Source organism: Eufriesea mexicana, unplaced genomic scaffold (genome assembly GCF_001483705.2).
Source record: "Eufriesea mexicana isolate 0111107269 unplaced genomic scaffold, ASM148370v2 scaffold5504, whole genome shotgun sequence".
NCBI lineage: Eukaryota > Metazoa > Arthropoda > Insecta > Hymenoptera > Apidae > Eufriesea > Eufriesea mexicana.
The window spans coordinates 137,917-161,713 of record NW_016913469.1 but is presented as its reverse complement, the minus strand read 5'-3'; the positions used below and the strand labels follow the sequence as shown (position 1 = coordinate 161,713).

General features: G+C 43.1%; 1 protein-coding gene across 1 annotated transcript in view; it reads left to right on the top strand.

The window, feature by feature from the left end:
• Nucleotides 1–23,797, top strand: part of LOC108552125 (uncharacterized) — a 180,400-nt gene that overhangs the window by 32,786 nt on the left and 123,817 nt on the right. Inside the window, exon 2 of the mRNA XM_017906534.1 lies at nt 414–476. Within this exon, the coding sequence (XP_017762023.1) occupies nt 459–476 (18 nt within the window). The 5' untranslated portion in view covers nt 414–458. The remainder of the gene's footprint in view (nt 1–413; nt 477–23,797) is intronic.

Below are 23,797 nucleotides of genomic sequence, written 5' to 3'. Positions count from 1 at the left end.
TTTCCCTCGATCGTTTTAACTTGCCAGTCTCTAACGGCTTAGAAAATGAGAAACTCGTCGCGTTCTCTAATTTGCTTCGTGTTTTCTGTTTTATTCCTCTTCGTTGTTTTCTCGTCTTTCATTTTCTCCTTTTCTTTTTTTCTTTTTTTCTTTCTTTCTTTCTTTCTCTTTCTCACGGAGAAAGTTACGAATCGATCGGTGGATTCGGCTTCTCCACTTTTTCCGCCCGTTTCATTTTTGGCAGGGTGATCTGAATTGCAGATTTCGATGATTAACGATCCGCTGGATATTTAATTGTCGCGACAATTTACGCGTTGTTTTCGGCCACGATATCACTAATTCCGATCGTAATTAGCGAATGGCTCTGCTATTTCTCATATTAACCGACGATTTTTTTCTTTTTTTTGTTGTAGAGTGACAACGGGCTAGTGGACACAGATCCAGGTCGAGTTAGCAGCATGACAGCCATCAACTCGGTATGTAATTAATGAAACGCTACAAACACTGCGCCAAAGACATACCGTTTGGTAGTTTCCAATTCTACATATCACTCTTCCAATTAACAAACTCGAATCTACGGTACTCCTACTCGTCCCACTTAATTAAATTCTCTACGAGCTATCCGATACACGAGCAATAGACAATCTACGTACTTGCGCGAGTCGTTCTTAACACTGAGCCTACCTAGAACCTGTCAAAACAATCGTTCCAACGATGATTCCAATTTCTTGGATCACTACCGGATCACGATTCTTCCCGTATACTCCACGAGGAATAAACACGCGATATTTAATACCAATCGTACTAAATAACGAGCACTCTGTCAGGCCCAATTGGACGAATTAAAATCGACGAACGTAGCCATCTTGTTATCCAGCATTGGCAAGCGGTGCATCCGAGCACAGGGTACTCGAAGGCCCTCTAATCGCAGAAATTTCCCGAGTTTGCGAACGATGATGCATGAAAAGCGACGAGCACTCTTCATCCGAGATAAATCAAGTTCCTCGATCCAAAGTCTCTTCGACTCGAGGAAATTTCTCGATCCTCGAGCGCGAGTGCCTGCGCGTGACGCGCGGTCTCCACGGTGGCGCTCGATCCATAGAAAGTTGGCCGGATGGGAACGCGGTATGGAAATGAGGGACGTAGGTGGCGCTACTCCTGGGAATCGCTCGTCGACAGCGTCGCGACACGTCCGAAGGCTCGCGCCGTCACTTTTTCCGCTTTCCATCGGGAAAGGTCTCGGAATTCGTGTCCACGAGCGATCGGATCGACGGGAATTCCATCGGACCTTTCGGTGACCGATGTCGAGGCTCCGTCCTTTTTCCCCGATTCATCCTCGTCGCGATTCTTCCTCTTCGTTTGCCGCGTTTCCTGGCATTCCTTGCGCCGGAAACTTCTCTCCGAGTTGGCTGGCTTTGCGGTGGTCCCTCTTCTCCATCGCGGTATTCCGAATCGATGAGATAGTTAGGCGCTCGCATTTCCTACACGGCCACTTGGAAATAGCACTTATTCGAATATACGAGTTTCCTTGGAATCTATTTTTTATTGCCTTTGAGAGAAATATTGGTAATTGCATAGAGTGGTTAGGGTCTCTTCGTCGGTCACTGGAGCAAAAATGAAATAAGTTTTGGATTTTTCGAAATTTTTCACAGTGACGGGGTTAGGAATTAACCCTTTGACTTCCATGGCAAAGCATATAATGTTAAAATAATAATAAATCGGTGATGTAAGACAATATTCTTATCCAATGAAGCGTTTATCTTATTGGCGATCACGGGTGACTACTGTGGCGCCTTGGTATCGGTTGACAATTGACTAACTGTCAATTTTCATTCAATTTTTACAATTTTAGTTTTGCAAGTAGTTCAAGTGCTGCACCAATGGTTCCCAATGGTCACCAATGACCGCCATGGCGTCACACAAGAAACCATAACTGGTCATATATGACCTATGTGGCTGTGAAAGTGTCAATATAGTAACATCAGTATAATAATAGGATCCCTAACCTTTCTTTTTAACCCTACAGATGTCTCTCTCTCCATTTTGATATCTAGTTTCCAATCTAAAATAGAAATACACGCCTACTTATAAATTAGGAAATTATTTATATCGTCTTTCCTTTCTTTTTCCTTTTTATTTTTTTTTTTTTTTATTATTTTTTAAATCGTTGAGATATATTCTCGAACGATCAGATAAGTTAATAAACGAAAAGAAGCGAAAACAGCGTGGACGGAAAAATCGAGTGGCCAGGCGATCCATCGATCAACGAGATCCTCCCTCCACGGATGTTTTCCAAGCGAGTGTTTTCACTCGGATAAAATTTGGCAAGTTGATACGCGAGTGTTAGGGAGGCGCGGTATTATTTAGCAGCGACGCGAGCGTTTCAAGAGCGCTGTAAGTTACAAAGTGAAATACGCCGGCGGTCGCGACTAAATTCCATTTTAATAGTTGAAACGCCTCTGTGTAGCGAGTACTCGCGCTTTGGGAGTCATATTTTAGCCGGCGTCTGGTACACAAGCCGTAAGTTCGGCGCGCGTTTCGTCTCCGCGCTTCTTTTTAACCTCGTCGTCTGGACCACGTTTCCGGAAATGATTTACCGATTTCGTTCCTGTCTTTCCGAACGATTAAACCACATTTCCTCGCCAGTTACCGACGCTGCTTTTATTTCTCTCTTCGTTTCAAATCAACCCTCGCGGCTCGACGATTTTTTCGTTTTTTCATTTCCACCTCCAGCTGTTATAAAACCGGAAGCTTCCGCTGATTTTTAAACACGCGATACGTATGTTTCAAATCAATATCGGTGCACGCTTTCCGACAGAACCGTATTTCTCTCTCCATTCGTTTATTTTCCCGGGTTTTCGCGAATTTGGCTTTCCGGCAGGGGAAGTTAAAAATTTCTCAATTTTCTTCGGGGAAACGCGTATGACTGTATCATAATTGGAAATTTGCCTCTTTGTGATCGACAACGTTCGAAGTTCCCGCCGAATATTCGTCCATTTTACCGATCCTCGACGCGGAAAGTAATTTTCTTGGCGCGAAAATTTAAAAAGCGATTAAATTGCGTAGAACGCGTTACTATATTTTTCCCATTGTCCCGAAACGATGGGACGATGATCTTTTTCTCTCCTTCGAACACCGATTCGCCCTGGTCGGGAAATGTTCCCTCCGACGGAGCGTCGATGCACGATTAACGCGCGATTTAACGCGCAACCCAGTTTCACGAGCGCTGCAAATAACTGGACACAACTACCTGGTCGCGGGTGTGCAACTATTTTTGAAAAGGCCATGGAGTAAACAGTTTGTTCAATTGCTCTTAGAATTACTCGGTAAAATCAGGCATCGCGATACATCGCGAGTTTGTAGGTTAATGGCGTATCGATAAATTCGCGATGGCGCTGCCCGTATAATCGTGGCCATTTTAAAACGCGCTAAATTGTCCCGTTTAGCTGTGCGGAAGTCACCATTCGCTTGGCGAAAGTTTGATAAAAATAGCGCGAGATATATGCATATATATAAATAAGGTTCTCTTCGAGTTCCAAATACCGAAATTGAGAAGAAACTGAATTTATTACGAAAAATAAATTCCATAATTACGAGATGGATTTAGACTCCTCGGTTGTTGGAAATAAGCGACTTACTTTATTTTCAACGTGTGCGAAAAGTTAAATTTGGTTTGCGAGCTGTTTTTGGAGTAACTCGAAGTATTTCATAAATAACGCTCCATTTTCCTCCGCGAATTTATGCGACTTTTCGCGAAGTTGAGGAAATGATTATTCGATATAATAGGATGTCTAAATGTCTTACAAGTATTTCGTTCATCGCGTACATCTGTTCTGTTTGAGTGACACTATCTGCTTCTTGATCGTCTTCCAAATACCTCGAATCTCAGACATTCGAGACCCGAATAAACTTCGGGGAAAACGAAGTTTAACGTCGATTTGAAAGTTGCCTACTGTTCAAGATACTCGGTTAATTAACGATTTTAAAAAATTTTCTAGTCCCTATTAAAACGTGAAAATAAATTCTACGATAATTTATGTAATACTAATTCTATAAACGCTTCGTATCAAATTTCTTTAGCCTCGTTAAAACGTTCACGATTAAAGAAAAGCTCGATTTGGGCACAATTAATGAATAATCACAAAATTCCATAGTTCCAAAAATTCAACGCCTTTGAGGTTAGAAAATACATAGACTGAACCGTGCGAAGCCTAGACATTCGAGACGCGAATAAACTTCGGGGAAAACGAAGTTTAACTTCGATTTGAAACTTGCCTACTGCTGAAGATACTCGGTTAATTAACGATTTTAGAAAATTTTCGAATCCCTGAAAATAAATTCTATAATAATTTATATACAATTAATTCTATAAACAACACTTAGTATCAAATTTCTGCAGCTTCTTGAAAACATCCACGATTAAAGAAAAGTTCGATTTGAGCATAATTAACGAGTAATAACATAATTCTAAAATTCTAAAAATTCAACATTTTTGAGGTTAGGAAATACATAGACTGGACGATATGAAATCTATTCTAACCCCTTTTCCACGCACTTTCTTTCCCTTTCCTTTTCCTTTTTTTTTCTTTTATTTTTCTATTTTTATGTCTGCTCCAATTTGCCGATAAATCTGAATCAGCAAATTCCCTCACGAGGCACGTGGCCGTTCGCAAATTCGGAACTGTGTCTTTTACGCAACGCCTCGGGATCGATTCCGAAAGGAAACGGGACGCGAACTCGAAACCGATGACTCTTTTAATGAAATTGTAACCGAAAGACGGTACTAAAGGACGCCGAGGAGGAAACCAGTTTAAATAAAGACCGCGCATGTGGGTCAGCCGGCGTGGCGTGCATCGTGCATGTGCGTTACGCAAGCTGATCCCGCCGCGCGCATCACTTGCACCGAGCTTTGTTAAGACCGCGGTGCATGCTGCACCGACCGGTTCCCTCCTAATGGACCCGAAAAACTCGCTGATATTTATTGGCCGCGTAAACGCCACCGTTCATTTCGCTGTAAACGATGCTTGGAAAGAACTCGAGTTATGAACCTGTTACGCCATCTCGCTTTTTACTTCTCTTTTAGCTGGCATTACGGTCCTGAGTAGCCTGAGTAGCAGGTATTAGAACAGGCGAAATAATCCATGGATCGCGGAGACAATTGACGTAGGTGAGACAAAACGTGATATGCGAATACGATGGCGAAGATGAGGATAAAAATCGAAAGGGAAGGCTCTGGAAGGTAATTCGATTTGCCTTAATTAGCGCCAGGCTGTCGGAGTGATCGATGTTCCACGTATTTTGGCATGCTTTCGCGTTACGGAATGATGGAACGTTTGATCGAAATTGATGAATTCGTTTGCCGATCTGTTCGCTTTGTTTACGCGTGCTGTGTGAAATTTTGAGAATTGCTTCGAGGATCGAGATTTGGAAAATTTTTGTATCGAGGGATAGAGACTTTGTGGATTTATCATGGACATCTGTCGAATATATACTTAACACGTTGATGACTGGGTATTTGGTTTTCATTCTTTCACATAGGACTGGGCGTATAATAGACTTTTAACTCGAATGACATTACTGCACTAGAATTGGTTTATTATGGTTATATTTTAACCCTCTGCACTTCCTTGTTGCCGCTATGGCGAGATTGTAAGATAGTCTTGTAGCATTAGAATTCAGCTAAATTTATATTAAATATTGTTAGATAAAATTTCTGAAACACAGGGTTAGCAGTATACCTTTGGCAGAACTGATAAAAAGGAAATACTACTTGGTAAATAGTACAATAATAGCTAACAGGAAAGGTAAAATGATTCGGAGTTGCTGGTAGGTATATTAAAAATTGCTCGGAATGCAAAGAGTTAATTTTTAACGAACTTCAAAAAACGTAAAAAGGTGAATAACTATTACGTAATAAAACAAAACGCAGATAACGATTCAACAATCCTATATTCTAGAAAAAACATTTTCCAAAACATATTAACAAATACAAATACATATACCGATAATTTTAAGTAAAGAAAAACACGACAAAGTACTTACATAGGCGTAGAAAAATGGAAATCTTAATATGGAAGAGGCCAGGATCAATTGCCTGTAAACGTAAATTAATTGCAATCCATAAATTTTCACATTCATCTTTTTTAGCTGAATCTAACTCCATATTCTGGGAATATTCTTGGGATCTTCTCAGGATCTCCCATTTTTTCGCGGAACGTAGAATATACTCAACGTGGTCAAAAATTCGGGTTTGGAATAAATCAGCCGAACGTCCCGTTGCTGCGACACTCGCGACAAGTGGAAAATTTGTCCGCGTAAGGGCCCGATGAGCGCAGCTGTGCCGGAGGAAAGGTATCGAAGGGTGGTGAAATAGGGGTAGGAGAGAAGAAATCAGTGGACCACGTGGCGGCTAAATATTTACCGGGTTTCAGAGAATTCCGGAGCCTCGAGGGTTGTCGCGTTTCAGTTTTTCGAGACGACACGAGGCGACTCGGGTGGCGTTATACGCGACACGTTTTATCCGTCGCCTTTCGTTCGCTCCCTAAAGATAGGGCGGGTTTTACGAGCGCGCCCTGGCGAAAGCCTATCGCGGAACGAGCAGGAACGTCGTCAGCTTGTAAAGGCGAATAAAACGAGGCGAAAGCCGCGCCAATACGACGCTCGTTTCTAAGAAAAATCGAATATAATGGACTCGTAAATTATCCACGGTCCGCGATGTCACCGTCGTAAATTACTCTTAATTATGCGTTCCCCCTTTGTACGCGTACAGCGACTCTGTACAGCGAGAAAGCGATACCGATAAATAATCGTTCGTACGCTCGTACGCCTGTGGTTCGCCAATTTTTTTTTCTCCCCTTTTCCCTTTTTTTTCTTCCCTTTCTTTCTCTTTTTTTTCCTTTTTTATTTTATCGTTTGGCTCGTTGCAGGTTGCGTTGAGAGCTTTTTAATTTCGAACCGGTTCGCGGGGTCGAGGTTCCAGGGGTACGTTGAACTTTCGCGGTTCGATCCAGTAAAAATGGCGTATGGAATTTATTTCGCGGCTACTCGTTCCAGCGGAACTCTCCACCTTTTATTCGCACGCGCAATTAGTAAGATTGCTCGCGGAACTTGCTTCTTTGCTTATAAGGCACGCCGGAAACGCTGGCGTCTCTTTGTGTCCCGCGTGAAATAAATAAACGCCTCTGTTAATCGTTTGTTCCTTCGAAGCGAAAGGAAATATCGATTATCGTACGAGCATCGTGTCACTGTAGAGTACGAACAAACGTAACTCTTGGACTCAAATTCGGACTAATACTGCTTTACTTTATTGCGAATTTGGGTACATAAAACTGTATAATAGTTTTTGGACGGTGGAGGGGTCATTGGTATTTTTACTTCATGGATGTACTCCTAGAGATAGCTATCTCGTAGTTATAGCTTGAGCGATCAATTACGGCTGGTTCAAACGTCTGGGACTACTGGCCGGCCATCTTGCGGTGCGTCACGTGTCACAGGGCAACGTCTGAGGCCCCTGTATCTTACTTAGCTGCGTCACAATCGCAACGTCTGGTCAGCCTTCCTCCATTTGTCAACAGTTACAAAAATCTTTTATGATTTATGTATTATATAAATTTCGCGCACATCGAAACAGTTGTACCTCCGTTGCAATTTCAGTCGTACGATGAAAATTGTACGCCTGAATTGTATAGTTGAAGTAATAAATTCGAAAAATTTCGTGGAAGGAAGATATTTTATCGGCGTGGAAAGTCTAGCTGAATTTTCAAAGATTATTCCCGAATCATCGTGCACAGTGGATAAACAGCCTCGGAGGCTGGAGGTTCCATAAATCGTCACCCATTTCGTCCAGTAGCGACTACGGTGTCCCTCGGGTCGGACTCAGGTGCTTCGATCTGCCCGAAGGGTAAAATCCACCCTCTTCCTCTCGTTCTGGTACTTTGTTCCAGTCACGCCTCTCGCCCTCTCTGTCCCTCGTCGTCCATATTATCTCTCGCGTCTCACGAGAAGTGGAAGAAGGCACGTAAAATGAACTGCAGCCGGCGCGCCGGAAAAGGAAAGAGTGCGCCGATTCTTCGCCGGTATCCTGAATCTCGAACACGCGAGATTTATTTCCACGATGGAGCGGAAGCAGCTGGCTAATGTCGTCGGCTTTGTTGCACCTGATAGAATGGGATTAGATTTTATTTGCGTGATTAAACGAGGCAGACGCGACGGCTGATCGCCACCGCGTATCTGTGTACTCGAGACACGAGCTTTCCCGTTTTCACGGATTTTCCGCGCCGCTCTTTCTCCCGTTAATTACGTTTCCTTCCGCGGAGATCGCGTTCGGTCGGCGTTAGCATAATTTGACAGTGATTAGTTTGATCGCGGACGGTAGCTGACGAGATAAGGATTGCGAGTTCTTAACCGTTTTAAAACCGTGACGATGTTTGGGTTATCAAATGATCTACGAGAGAGACAGAGAGGAGAGAGAGAAAGAGAGGAAGAGAGAGATTTGGAATCCCAAAATTAAAAAATTAAACAATATTTTTGAATCGAGTATTCATGGAGTTTACTATTAAACGAAGATACTATGAACTTACTACTATCTTTTCACTACGTTTTCACCTATTTCCCAATTTTATTCTCGGAATATGGAAATCAGAGTTGGGAGTAAATAAAGTCACGTTCCTCGCCCAACTGTCTCCAGATCATTTATCCCCGCATTCGGAACGCGATGTAAAATTTACGATGTTCGGGTTGTCAAATGATCTGCGAGAAAGAGAGGGAGATTTGCAATCCAAAAATTAAAAAATTCGAAAATATTTTTTAACGAAGTATTCCTATCTGAATGAAGGTACTATCGACATACTACTATCTTTTCACCGCGTTTTCACCTATTTCCCAATTTTATTCTCCGAATACGCAAATGAGAGTATCCGGGTGAACAAAGTCACGTTCCTCGAGCAGCCGTCTCCAGATCATTTATCCCGCGTTCGGAACGCGAAGTAAAATTTACCGTCGTATCACGGTCGCTGTCCCTTAGGATTTTTCCTGATTTTTCCATTCTTGTTTCGCCGGGGAATGTCCTGTTCCCGATTCTCCGATTGTCGCCACAAGCTCCATAAATAATACCGGCGTTATTTATGACTCGACGCTTTGCATTCTGCGAAGGTGGCGCCCCGGTCGCATTGTTGCACGCGCGCAGAAAAATGGCTCTCGCGTGGAAAAAGAGCGGATAGTGAAAGGTATCGCGGTTGCGGCGGATCGGCGTAGGCATTATTATCGCAAAAATACCGTAAATGAACGATACTTACGACGGATCGGGTGATTAACGAGCATAATTCTCCCGACAGGTGTAATTCGCTTTATCCTGACCGACAGAAGGCGGAACCAGTGGTAGCATTTAAAAACAACGCGTATTTACAATTCCAGGCATTCCTTCGGGATGGACCATCGATTATACGAGGCACCGATCGCTCGTTAACGAATGTTCCAATAAATTTCATCGTTCCTCATCCACGCCCACGTTATTCTCTTCGAGTCCTCCGCTTATTTCCGAACCGCGCGTGATAAATCACGCGATGAAGATAGATTAATCGCGGATCGTTACCGGTCGGGTTGAAGGGTTCGATCGATAGTGCTCGGCCACCTACGCACGTGCCTATAAATTATAGTTCTCACGGAATTAAGAAATCGTTAGACACGGGGTCTTTAGCAGCGACTGGTTACTCCGATTCTTCGAGGTACTCGAGCTTACGCCTGTCCGATATTTCAGACTCGACAAAACGAATGTACCCCGTACTTATCGTTGTCTCTGTAATTCCCTGGCTCGTCATCCCGGTGCGTTTATCCGCCGCATATTTTACGTATAATTACCAGATACTATTAATCACCAGCTTGGTCGTGTTTCTTCGATGTTCGCGGATCGGATCCGATTCTCAATGGATATCCTTCGAGTTCCAGTCGCTTTATCTTCATCTTTCGCATTGCACGATAACGATGCATGGCGAAAAATTAATAAAGAAAGAAAAACAATGAAAAAAATCAACGCAATTTTGACAAACGCTTACGATGGAAGAAGCACATGATCGTAGTACGAAGCGACGGAATACGTTTATGCAGAATCAATGCTAGATTAATCATATGCATACAGAGATCTGCTCGTTTAATAAACAATGACACCCTTTTATATAATATAATATTATAACAAACAGATTAATTTAAACTAAAATATTGCGCTATGTTTCTCTCAATTCTTGAACTCTAACTCTCAAACATACCATTCTGTACTCACTCCTGACTCAACTGCACGCATTCTGCCTCGCCCGCGCCCTTGCACCCTTATTTAAAGTATAATATGCTCTTTTCATTGACCTCGCCTTTGGTGGGCCAGGTATTTCAGATAATCGGACACATTCCTAGACTTTCGTTGTAAATATCGTGTAAATATCTCATCCATACAATCCTTGCACGTGGTCATCCGTCCGTCCTCACACACTTCAGATATCACCCCAAACATCCGAGCCAAACTCGATGAAGCTCTTAACCCTTTGCGAAACAACGGCTTTAGGTGCTCAGCTAGAATTGCTTCCTCCGAACGAGTGTCTTTAGGCGCCGTGCATTTGTTATGGGTAATGCCCAATAATGCCCAATAATGCCCAATAATGCCCAATAATGCCCATTAAATTGTTCATTTTCGACGCGCCAGCAGCATACGCTTCTCGTGCAGAAATTTTTTCGCATAATCGAATATAATTCTCCCACTGTCACGCCGGCTGTTCAAAGAGCAATTCATTTCTGAGCACTCCGCGAGGAAAGGGTTAACGCTATTTCCTTCGCCAGAGTCCCACCCAGCTCGCAATACCACATTTATATCACTACTGTGCTCTGTAAAACTCGTCCGAACACGGTGCTCGAACAAGGGGGTCGCGCCGGTACTCTTTTCTCATTCGTCGCCTGCAAAGCAAATGCAAAACCGCTCCGGAGATCGATCAGATTTTACGATAACGCGCCCGAACGCTGCCGCGTTCAATATTAACGACGCAAACACCGCCTTAATTACAGTCTCGATTATATTTCAATTTCACCGGCGCCGTGTTAAACGCGTCGCTAGTCGTGTTTGCTTGCCGCGTTACGGCATCGTTTTCGAGAGTCACGCAAGCCGAAATTTAATTTTCCCTCGCGATTAAATTAATCACCGTGTTACGTGATTTCTTTCTCCTTTTTCCCTCGCTTTTTCGCCCCCTTTTTATCTCGCCGCGCTATTCCGTACATCGACTCCGGTTTTATGTTGTCGCTTCCGTAACGAAGTTACGCGTGAAAGATCGCCGCTTTTACGACGCCGTCGCGGAGAAACGGGACGGGAAAAATGCCGCGCGTTGAAATTATTAGACAAATATCGCGGGGATTGTAATTTATACTTCTAACGAGCTAACCACCGATCGCGAGGGGTTAATTTTTGCCTTTTAGACTCGTAGATTTTCAGCCAATAAATACCGTCTATCATCTATTGCCATTTCTTTTTCTACCGTTCCTAGATTTCTCCGAATTTAATTCTAGCCTCGTTTCAATTAAATTTTTTAGCGAATCTAGGCTATTGGATTTATTTGGGAATTTTATGCACTGGGAAATCTAATTTCTAGACACTTCTTAGGAGTATTAGTACACTCGTGTATGCAGGATCACAATTGAGAAATTCTCGAAGCTCTGTACAAATAATTATTCCGATTTCTGGGATTAAAATACAGGGTGAAGAAAATTACAACTCAATTACAACCTATGCCCAATCTCTCTGATTTGTTCTTTTTACTTTCATACATTACGTGAACATACACAATTCACGCGACACCTCGATCATTACTCAAATAGTCAAATATCGAGTAATTATATTCAACAGTCTTTATCCGTTAAGGAATTGAATCACGAATTAGAAAAGTATCCTGGAAATAAATTTTTGAATAACTGGACGACAGTCAGAAGTAACTATGAATATTAATTAATGGCGAAATTGTTTAAAAATCGAGAGACAAATTAATTAACATTTCCAATCTTTTCTCACAAAGGAACTATCTTCGTTAGACATCGTTCGATATTATTCGTAACAACATTCCTTATCCTTAATGTCGAGTAATGACGAATTTTTAATCAGTCATTTATAGCACGGTAATTTCAATATTAAGAAGATTAATTCTAAATTTCTTCTCTTCCACCTAGTATTCCTTTTCTACTTCTCGATTCCAAATTCGTCGATTATCCTCGATTCTCAATTTTTCCCATTAAAGGACGATCCTTGTTAGATTTAATTTGACTGTTTCTCGACGCATACTCATTTATCACGATAACCTGAACCATTAGATACCGTCATCCCATGCATACTTGCCCCACTCGTCCCTTTCTTACAGACATCGCTCCTTTACTATACGAACACGTGTATATTCAAAATCTATGTTAACCATTACCACAGCTTGGCGGTTCGTGGCCGCGCCATGAAAACCGGCTACGAAAATACGCGTTGCCTTGTAGGCCAAGGGAAATTAAACGAACGTCTTGCCGTCGGTGCGTTCCCAAGGCTGGCAGTGGCCGTTTACGATTATTATCCAGCGATCGCCTCCCTCTTAATTGTTTGTGCAGCCTCCGTTTCAGACCCGGGGGGGTCCAGAGTTGCGCGCTGACTAACGCTCCTAATGGAATGCCCTGACGCATCGACTAATAATAAATCATCGCCTCGCCGTGTAATCGCGTTATTTCGGACAATCGTTGCCATTAGATAGGCGGCGGGGAAAGTGAATCCGTGATTTATTGTCAGAAGCTGCGTCGCGTGCTGCCGCGACTGGGTTTCACCGGTGCAAACTTCGCTCCCTAATTGGAGCCTTGTTTCGGACGCCATTGTGCCGGAAAACGCGGCACGCCGGCGGAATTGCTTGTCTTTCCGGGACGGTATCGTTAGGGGTGATTAGTATGTTTTAATCCAGCCTGGAGGGATCGTGTCTGGGTCCGGTTCTTTCGGCTCACGCGAGTGTATCGAGTGGTCGGTCGAGATGGACGAAGAAGACAGATCGCTGGGACAGGTATGTCTGACAGATGTGTTCCTTTCGTTATTTATGTCCCTTTATCCCTTTCTCGATTACAACTTCGTCCCCGAGTGGCTGGACATCCCACGGGTGAAAAGTTTCGGACAATAATGTTATTATCGAGGTAATTTGTTGAAGGATAACGTTACACATTGTCAGTTACATTTTGTCTTAAAGCGTCTCTGACGTTTGGAACCGATATAAAATAGTCGAGGGGTGTAAAGGACAGAGCGTTTATTCTTTCTTGACTTGACTCGGCCGTCAGTCCCGCGTTATTCTTCACTGCAATCAGAGGAAATGGGTGGATCTTCATTTTTTACCAGATACATAGTTCCAGATATCGTCCTATAATTGTTGTTGGAGTAGACGTAAGTAATTTATGACGTGTCCTGAAAGGGTCTACATGTAGTGAGAGAGTTTTCCGACTGTGAAAGAAAACCCAAAAATCCTGGATCATTTGACGTACCCTGTCGGTAGACGTGCTTCCTCAAATACCTCTAAAATAAATCCTTTAACCTCTGTTGCGATGCGACTTTTATTTTGCTCAGGCTCTAATTTTTACTCAGCTCCTTCTACAATTGTATTACAATTCCTTATTTTTCCTATGTTTAATTACAATCGCTATTTTCGCCAAATACGAGTGCACAGTGTTCTTTTTTAATTTTTGTATGTACGATATAATTAACGAGAAAAATTTGCGTAAAGTGCATGGACAAACAGGTTCTTTAGTTACCGGGGATAATTTACGTAAATGTTGGGGTAAAATTTAGCGACGAGTTCGCAGGAATCTCGTTTATCTTTTAGCTTCGTACCACCTTCCAGCGGTATCTATCATCGAGCAACAAGCTTCCTTTAAATCATTCCCGTGAAAACTCGCCAGACGCGAAATCTCGCCTCGTATATTCTTGCTCCTTTTTCTCCTCACCGGCCGGATCAGATACCCCGAAGACACCTGGAATCTCATCGCATTCGCGAAAACGTCATTTCAGCCATTCACTCGCCGCCGTGCGAGCGATTTCGCGTCACGTTTCACGGCACACGAATGTCGTTCGCGTTGCGTTCGATGTTTTCTCGGCAAACAGCATTATTCACGCGCTCCGCGTGTCCCACTGCGATCCATCGCGTCGTTGCACGCTCGATCTGTATGTATCGTCGCGTAACGCAACTTCGAAAGACGCATTAATGGAGAAACTTGCGGATGATGAAACGCCTGTGAGAGGGATCCATCGCGTGCAACTTTCCCCGGCCGATGCGTCCTCGCGTTCCCGCGAACGTGTCGCGATTCGTTATTAGCCTTTTGTTTCGCGTGCAATCGTGCCACCGGCGATACCTCGGATCTCAGAAATCGGAGACACGTTTCGTTTACTTTCATTTTTTATTCGCCGAAATTAAGTTTTCGTTAACTTCCCAAATTAATTTCTATTTTTCCCATCGAATCTCGCGGAATGCGAATTATAGGCTAAACCGTTATTGGTGAAATTGTCGAGGAATTGTTGAGAAATTGGTGAAACTTTATTGTTAACAAATGATGGAATAATATATTTAAAAATGGGGGGAAAGAAATAGGTTACGAAATTGTTTCATTTGACGATTAAAAGGTTATAAATACGGTGGTTAACCTTTTGACTACCACGCTGAAATCATGTTTCGCTAGATGCAAGATTTGTTCTGTGGGGGTCCTCCCCTACGGTCCTTAATGTCGCGCAGATCGCAGGTATCCCCCGTGTGATGGCGTAGCTGTTAGAAAAGGCAATGAGAAAAGGAAGGGTTTTGGTGTAACACTGAACCTACGACAGTTAAATGACCGTGAATGTGAAAGCAATGGAATCGAGTGGCTAATGAAATGAAAAATTACAGAAACGAGTGGCTAAGACGATAAGGTTCAATGAGGAATTTTAAATGACAGTTTTAACCCTTATCGATCGTAAGTTACCTCTCACGTAACAACAGTACTTTGTCACTGCGGTCGTGTGTCACGTGAGATGTGACAAGACGGAAATCTTTCGCATATTTACCGAAACCAGCTACAATCAAGTGACAATCACGTATGTTACGGTTATTTAACACTAGAACTACCGATCTTTAATGGGTACCTAACTATAACGTGCACAGATTATAGTAATTTCAGCGATACGATGAATACGAGTGAATATATCGATTACAGTTCTTTCTTAATATAAGTTGATACCAATTTTATTCTTAAAGCAGGTGTATGTGTTCGGTGATTGCAAAAAGGAAAATTCTGGGACCAGTCATTTTCACTGGGTTGGTAGTTCTACTATTAACGCGGTACCAACCCAGTAATATCCATCATTATCACTGTTGCATAGCAAACTCGTGACATATTTTATATCAACGTATCGATACAAACCAGCTTAAAACATTTCACAATCTAACTACGCGACTTTGTCCTATGATTTTGTACCGAGGAAAAGTTCGTCAAAAATTATGGAAAATTTCCTAGAATTACTAGCTCACTTGGATGTACAAACACGTGGAATAATGTTCGAGTTGATACCAATTTTATTCTTAAAGCAGGTGTATGTGTTCGGTGATTGCAAAAAGGAAAATTCTGGGACCAGTCATTTTGACTTTTTGACTGGGTTGGTAGTTCTAGTGTTAACGCGGTACCAACCCAGTAATATCCATCATTATCACTGTTGCATAGCAAACTCGTGACATATTTTATATCAACGTATCGATACAAACCAGCTTAAAACATTTCACAATCTAACTACGCGACTTTGTCCTATGATTTTGTACCGAGGAGAAGTTCGTCAAAAATTATGGAAAATTTCCTAGAGTTACTAGCTCACTTGGACGTACAAACACGTGGAATAATGTTTTTGGATGTACAAACACGTGGAATAATGTTCGAGTTGATACCAATTTTATTCTTAAAGCAGGTGTTCGTGTTCGGTAATTGCAAAAAGGAAAATTCTGGGACCAGTCATTTTGATTTTTTTCCTGGATTTGTAGTTCTAGTGTTAAACCATGGTAGCTTTTGTGTTAAGGGGTTCGTTGCCTCTTGTCGACCCAGTCTCTCAGACCTACAACAACATCTGGTTGCGTATCTCGAAAAGTGGGCCACGGGGTCCTAACGACCCTAATTTCCTTTTCCCTGTCGTCTCTTCGCATTTTTCCCGCGGGGCAATCCGCTCGATTCATCCCCTCGACCCCGTCTGGGGTCGAACTGGAAGCTTCGTGTGCTTTTCGAAATTTCTTCGTAGATTCTTCGCTTGTGGGCCAGTGGAACTTCTACCAGGAGATTGTTTGTCGAATCGTACGAACGTTCCAGGTTTATTGTTCTTTCGGAGTACTCGGTCCGCGGGGTTGAAAATTTTCCTCGACCCGAGGAAAGCAGGGGGCGCATTAGGGAACTTTCCTCGGAGAAATGACTCGTTTGGCATGCGAGAAAAGTACCGGTTGCTCTTTCGTATTATCCGAACGATCGATCGAACCGTGAGAACGATTATTTACAACGATCCATCAGCCGCGTCTCTGCTTAAACACGCCCTCATTCTCGCTGAAACGCGTGCACATACCCAGCAGCGAACACCGAGCAAACAAATGTTCGTAACACGAGATTCGGATCCTCCAGCGCGAATTCGCAACAGCGTGATGCAGCGATGCATATATCCCCGTTGTTTCGAAATAAAACCGAAGAATGGCGGAATAGAGGGAGTGTAGGGGTGGCGCGAGAGACGACGGCGAATGTTTGTCTAATAAATGTCCAGGGAAGTCAAGCACCGAAGCGGTGGCCCTAGCAGCCGGGGAAAAAACGTCTCCTTAAACAAGAGAGGGAGATTTCTCCCCGAAGTATAGCGAAGTAGACGAGACCGTCCATCCGGAAAATAACCTTCGCCAAAACAACCGACTTCCCTTCTCTCCCAATTCGCATTCCGGCTCCTTTTTACCGCGTAACGTCGTTCCTGCTCATCCCGCGGCCTCCTACCCTCGGCTCCGTTCCAGCTGGTCACCGATCAGCCCTTTTTCCCTTCTCTCGCGTGCCCTCCACGCCCTTTATCGCGACGATGGAGCTGTCTACCCTCCGATGCACCCACTTCCGCCGGCAATCGCGACTTCCGAACGCATCGATCTCCTTGGCTACTAGCTGTGTATCGGTTCCATTCGGTCTTGTACGTTTTTCTTCCCCATTCGATTCGCAATGGCTGCTTCTAACCTTCCTTTCATGGAGAAGACGAGGTACCGTTTGGTTTTTCAGACGTTAAATGGATCTTATGGTGGACGAAGCAGAGCAGGGTGAGGGATGTTTATAAATTTAACTGGAATGCGTCATCGAAGAGTTGTTTAAGATTCATGTTCCACGCGGGATAGCTGGTTGTCCTCGAGGTACACGGGTTGAGGAAATTCTGAAACGATAGTTGGATCTCTGGGGTGCCCTTTGCAGAACCTGTTATGGGAGTTTTAAGATCGAGGCAGGGACTATTTAGTTGGATGCCCAGTAAATCTTTGCTGCGCTTTTGTCAGACGAATTTAGGTATTACAAGCCTGTGTGAATCTCCGTAACTTGTTTAATATCAGATGGTAATCTAATGTTGACCCTTTCACTCTTATGAATTATGAAGATAGTGGCAAACACCATGTTCTGAATTAATTTAACAAATTTTATTTTTGTTTAAATCTAATGAAAACTTAATCGACATATAATATGAAGAATTTTCTAAACTCTAACAGCTTTGAAATCCGTGAACGTTGTGTCACGTCTGCAATTCGGCAGCCATGTTGTAGCATGACGTCATTCAACGTCTGCAGGAGTGAAAGGGTTAAGTACTGGATGGGGTACAATTGTACCTCCAACCCTGTTTTTGATTTAACACTTTTATATGGTAAGCTTAGGGGGCCACTATAAAATTTCCTTTATTCTTAAGATATAATGATGAATTATCGAATAATATGACAAAGAAAAAAATAAATGATGGAACTTATTAATATTTTCTATTCAGAGTTCTCTATGCATTTACGTTGTTGAAATTTTCAAAAAATGGTTGGAATGAAACAAATATAAATCTAAAAAACTAGTATTGCTGGATACTGGTGACCACCATGCCCCCACTGAGGAGACAAGCACCGGTCGCCGATGACCATCATGACAGTCAACGTGTTAATCGGATTGGTACAATTTCTTGCACTCGTTTCGCGTATAAGAATCAATTTTGCATAACAAAATGTCTAAATAGCGAAGATAGAGCAGGGTTCCATGTATCTTCTACGATTGTTTCTTTAAACAGAAAATTCGCGTTGAATTCCGCTTCACAGTTTCGTCGCGGTTTCTTCGGCGATGCTATTTTTTCGATCAGCTTCCCTCGTTTCTCAGCCCTTCCACTTTCATCTTCTCGGTTGCAAGCGACACGGCATCCCCGTGATCCCCTTTCTCGGCCATTTTTTTCGTCCTCCATGTCCCATTTGTTTCTCCGCGAGGGAATAAAGCTCGATGGCAAATCCTTTTTCCCTCGTAATGATTCCTTTCTTCACGGTGCGCCGCTGTCGGCGTACTCGCGGCGGATTTAATCAACCGTACGCGCGACGTTCGATAATGCTTAATGACACGAGAGAATTTTCGTCGTTGATCGCGTTGTTCCCGAGTTTTCCCGGGGAAAATCCAGCCAAAGCGCATCGAACGTCTCAATACCGCGGGATGAAAGAGTCTCTCCGCATCCTTCGCGGTACTATAACCTTGCGAATATCCGATCGGGTCGTGGGATTCACATTTTCGAGTGATTAAAAATTCTAATCGCACTTGTGCAAATATTCGCACGAGAGAGACTTGGTCCAGCGATGAAGGAATACTTGGACCACGCGTTCAAGGTTATCCCGTGAACAGAGACTATGAGAACGACGAGTATTTTCGTCGGGAATCGGAAAAATAAATAACGTGGAAATATTCGCACGTTTCACGCTCGTTCGCGCAAGTTTATCTATTCCCGCGATATATTTTCCCCATCGTTTGACCGATTTTTGAAAGAGTTTCAATTTACACGGCAACGCGAGTATTTTTAATTCCACGTACGCTCGCGTCGCGATTCTGACAAATTATATTTCGCGTCTGACGAATTGACGTAATTCCCGGACGTTAGTGGAGCATCCGGAACGGACGGGCTGCCTTTTTCGTCGATACACACGCAGGCTAAATGGCAAAGGACGGGTGGAAATGAAATTTTATTGCTTCCCGCGGACCACTCGTGCTCGAATTTTCAATTTCGGAGTCGGTCGAAGGTCAGGAGCTATCGCGCGACGAGCACCGAGGATACGTAGGAGGACAGGCATTCGAAATGTTGTTAAAAACTCGCGCGCAAATAGGCGGCCACGAGGCGAAGCATTGTTGTCGTGTAGCGGAATTTCGAAAGAGCAAATAAAACCGAATCGCACTCGACCGACTTCCATGAAACATTCGTGCTTTCGAAAAGGAAACGATCCGAGGTGTATTTACACGATCGAAGCGCGCTTCAGCCCGCATCGAACCGCAATTTTGCATCCGTATGGAAACGGTGATTGCGATGCTTCCATGTTCCGTTTTTCGGTCTCGGGTCCCAAACGAATCGCTATTCCGCGATACGTCGGAATAAGTCCAAATATTTCGTGCTGGTATTAGATACGAATTTACCGAAAATTCTACTCTGTCGCGTCGATGGAACCTTAACCCTTTCACTGCCTTTGAAATCACGTGTTTCGCTCAGGACGCCATGGGAGTATTTTATTGTTCAAAGCATATAAACACTTTGGTCACTGATGACCACCGTGACCGGTCATATATTCAGGATCATTTTTGGATGAATTGACTTAAGATAGTATTGTTAGATATTGGCTTCTTAACACTTTGACTGCCACGTGGGTCATTGGTGATCGGAGCACTTGAACTACTTGAACTGCATTGAACTACATTGAATGGAAATTGACAGTTAGTGCATTTCGAATATAACCGCTAATTAGAAGATACTTTGAAGTAAAAAGTGCCACATTGAACGATCAAAAATTTTTATTAGAACATCGATCGAAAAAGTAGAACAAATCTTGCATTCAGCGGTGCACTCCCATGGCGTCCTGGGGGAAGCACGCAATTTCGACGTGGCAGTCAAAGGGTTAATAGAATAAAATAAGCTTGTAAATAGGATGTCGGCGACTGGCTAGGAAACACGAGAGATTCGTCATGAGCACACTTTTCTGAGCTTTTTTACAACTGATTCTTACAACTGAGTTTCATAAACTGACACTCGAAACTGAAACTGATAGACTGCCCTTCCGAACTGTCTTTACATACTGTCCTCTCACACCATTGCATCCTTACTTTTAATCATTCATTTTGTTCTCTTTCATACTCAGGTTTTCTTTCCCAATCATGCTCTTTCCCACGCAACCTCAGTGGACCAAGTACTTCAACATCTCTGAACGCATCCCTAAACTTTCCCTCGACTTTATCATAAATATCCTTTGCATTCGGTTCTGTTGCACGTGGCCACTTACGTTCTAAGCCCGAACAGTCTTGACATTCTTTCAGAGCCGTACTCATTCCATTAGTCTACATATATGACCAACCTGATAGTAAAAGTGTTAAATGGGGTACTAAATAAAATATTTTTTATCGAAAGAACGCGAATCCTGCGTCGGTAGAAAGATTTTCTGGATCAAAACGGGATTACTCGGGATTACTCTACGTCCAAAGAATCCTTCGAGACCTCGCACCCCCCGATGTCCAACAGCGAGGACTCGAAGAGCTGGCAGAGAAGCAACGAAAAGCGTGTTTCTCATCGTGGAAAGTAATTTCCCGCGTAAAACCCGGGGCATTTTCATCCGCCGAAAATTGTTCTTCGCTGGCCGTCCTTGGCGCGCATATACAACGCGTCGAAGTTGCACGGTCGTTCGTCAAAGGGGGTTGCAAGCGGCCGCGGCGAAACGCGTCCCCGGTGAGCGGCGATTAATCTTGGAAACGCGTAAAAGCGGCGCTCACGGGGCCGATCCGCTGTCGCGTTGCAACATTTACGCGGAAAAGAGGCTTGTTCGCGGCAGGACCATAAGGCGACGAGGATCACGCTTCTGGCTTGTTTATTTCGCGCTAGCACCCGCTGAATACGCGGCTAAAGCCGCTTTCCGAGCGGATGCTTCGCGGAGCCGAGCGGGGAGTCTCGTGAAAGGTTCGTTCTGACGCATTTGTTGTTCCAAAAGCCGTGATTCTTGTTGCCGATACGCCAGAGTCGAGTTATTCACCGTTTAATATTATTTCGATATTTTTGGAGTTTATTAGGGTGCGACTGTCGAAACGTGGACGGATAAGTGATTGTGTGCAAGGATTGTATGGATGAGGTATTTATGACCGAACAGAGTGCAAGCAATGCGCTCTAGGAAAGTCTAGGAATGCGTCCTAGTGTCTGAAGTACCTCTTCCACCGAGGACTAAGTCGCGTAGGAAATGTGTAATCAACGAAGAGGACTTGCGTATGAAAAGAGAGAGTATTAGACTTTAAATAAGGGTGTAAAGGCGCGAGCGAGTCATAGCGAGTGGGAAATTGTGTGTTTTAGAGTTAGAGTTCAAGAATTGAGAGAAATATAGCGTAATGTTTTAGTTTAAATATGTCTGTTTACTATTAATGGCGCGGGCGAGACAGAGTGAAACATTCAGTCAGCAGTCAAGCAGTTGAGCAATGAGTCAGTCAATCAGAATTGAGATCGAGTCAGTTAGAGTTCTAGATAGTTGTAGAATAAAGCATCAAGTCAGTTTTAGTCTACCTATATGTCAGTTCTTAATCTGCAAAGATTTGAACCTGAATACTATGCAGTGTAATAGAGACTGTGTGACTCTACAATAATGTTTGACAATTCGGATGGGTGGACTTGTTCGCGAATACAGATGTATGGTGCTCTACCAAATTTATGAATCACTGGAAAATTTTAACGAGGGTTTAAAATCGCGGATAATATAGCATGAGTATTAAACACTGGGTAACTAGTCTCACTGTTAGTATTATAATAGTTAATAAATGCTCATATCGTATTGTGTGTCTCTTGAAACCAAGTAACCAATCTGATACCCTTTTTCCTCTTAGAAAAATTAGCGAGTTATTCAGCCGATCTTTTTTAAATGTCCCACCCTGTATGAGTTAGAGGTATAAGGTAAACGAGTCGTGGATGGAATGTAAGGAAGTTAAATGGGTTTTAATCCTAGGCAATTAACACGTTGACTGTCATGGTGGTCATCAGTGACCGGCTCTTGACTCCTGAGTGGGGCCATAGTGGTCACCAACATCCGGCGATACTAATTTTCTAAATTTATATTTCTTTTATTCTAACCATTCTTCAAAATTTCAACAATGTAAATAAATAGAGAACCTTGAGTAGAAGACAATAATAATTTGCAATTCATCGTTATATCGTAAAAGTAATGGAAATTTTGTCATGGCCTCCTCAGTATCATATAAAAATTTCATGGTAGTCCAAGTATTAAATAATATACGTGTAACGCGATTACTATTTGTACTACAATAGTACACGTGTCATTAGCAAGTGTTCGTCAGTACCGAGATTAGCCTCGCAGTAACTCCAAAGACTCCAAAGTCTCAACCGAATTTCCCAAAAATTATTTGCACGAACTATCCGCCATCCAATGTTCCGGAAGATCCCCAAAAATCAAATTCTCGCGATTGGTCGAATATTAGCGCAACTCACCCCTCGAACTAGCCTCTTATAGCCATTCAGCGTCATCCCTTCGGCGCGGATCCGATTGAAGGGAACGCAGTTTCGCGTATTCCGCAACTGGCATGAAGCGTAACACACGCTGCTCTTCCCTCGAACGGGGTTTTTAAATTCGTTTCTACCCCATTAAGCTCGCCTCGTTCCACGCTCTCGTGCCCTCATCCACCCTCTCGCTGTCTCTCCGTTCGATCTTCCCCAGCTTCTCGAACGCGGTTGCTTCCGTCCTGCCTTCCTTATAAACGAACGACCACTTCCGTCGCGGAGACATAAGTCGTACCGGTAATATCCATTTGCTGAAACGTGGCCAGGCAGGTGGAATGACGTTGCCCGTTTGCGGCTGCTGCTTCGCATGCGGCCTTCCTTATGGGCTGGGTTTAAGGGACACTCGTTTTCTTTCTCTTCGTCACGTGCTCTCTCGAGTCCATCCCTAGCTGTCATTCGACGTGTCTACCTGTTAACTCTTCGCGGCACAGGATTTCACATGATAAAATAGACCCGTGTTGCGTGGAAATTTTATTGCCTTTTAGATGAAACAAAATTGGTATACTTTTACTAATAAAGGAATCACGTAATAAAAATAAAAACATACAAAAATAATAATTTAATTGAATTTGTTATTATAGGGTAGGACTCGGATAGTCCCCTGTCCCATGTTGAATTTTGCCAACACGGCCAAATACGTTTATAACATTTGTCGAAGGTATTACCAACTGCTTTACGTAAATAAGACGAAATATAACCCTATGGTATATATACTAAAAATGTCTCACCATGAATTACGGTGCATCAAAAGATGGGACACTTTAAATCCCAGCGTGCCCCAAAGAGTTAAGTTCGATCGTTCTGGATCGGTATTACTAGCAGACTAGAATTTCCATAATCGATATTATTTATCTAGTAGCCGTAATTACGTTCACACCGAAGTCCCATTAGGCGAGTTTCAACCATTGTAAGATTTTCTTATTTGTTTCCTAGATTCGCAAATCGGTAGTCCACGGTTTACCTTGATAGTTCTGATGGTTCAGAGTGTGGTTCGTTGATCCT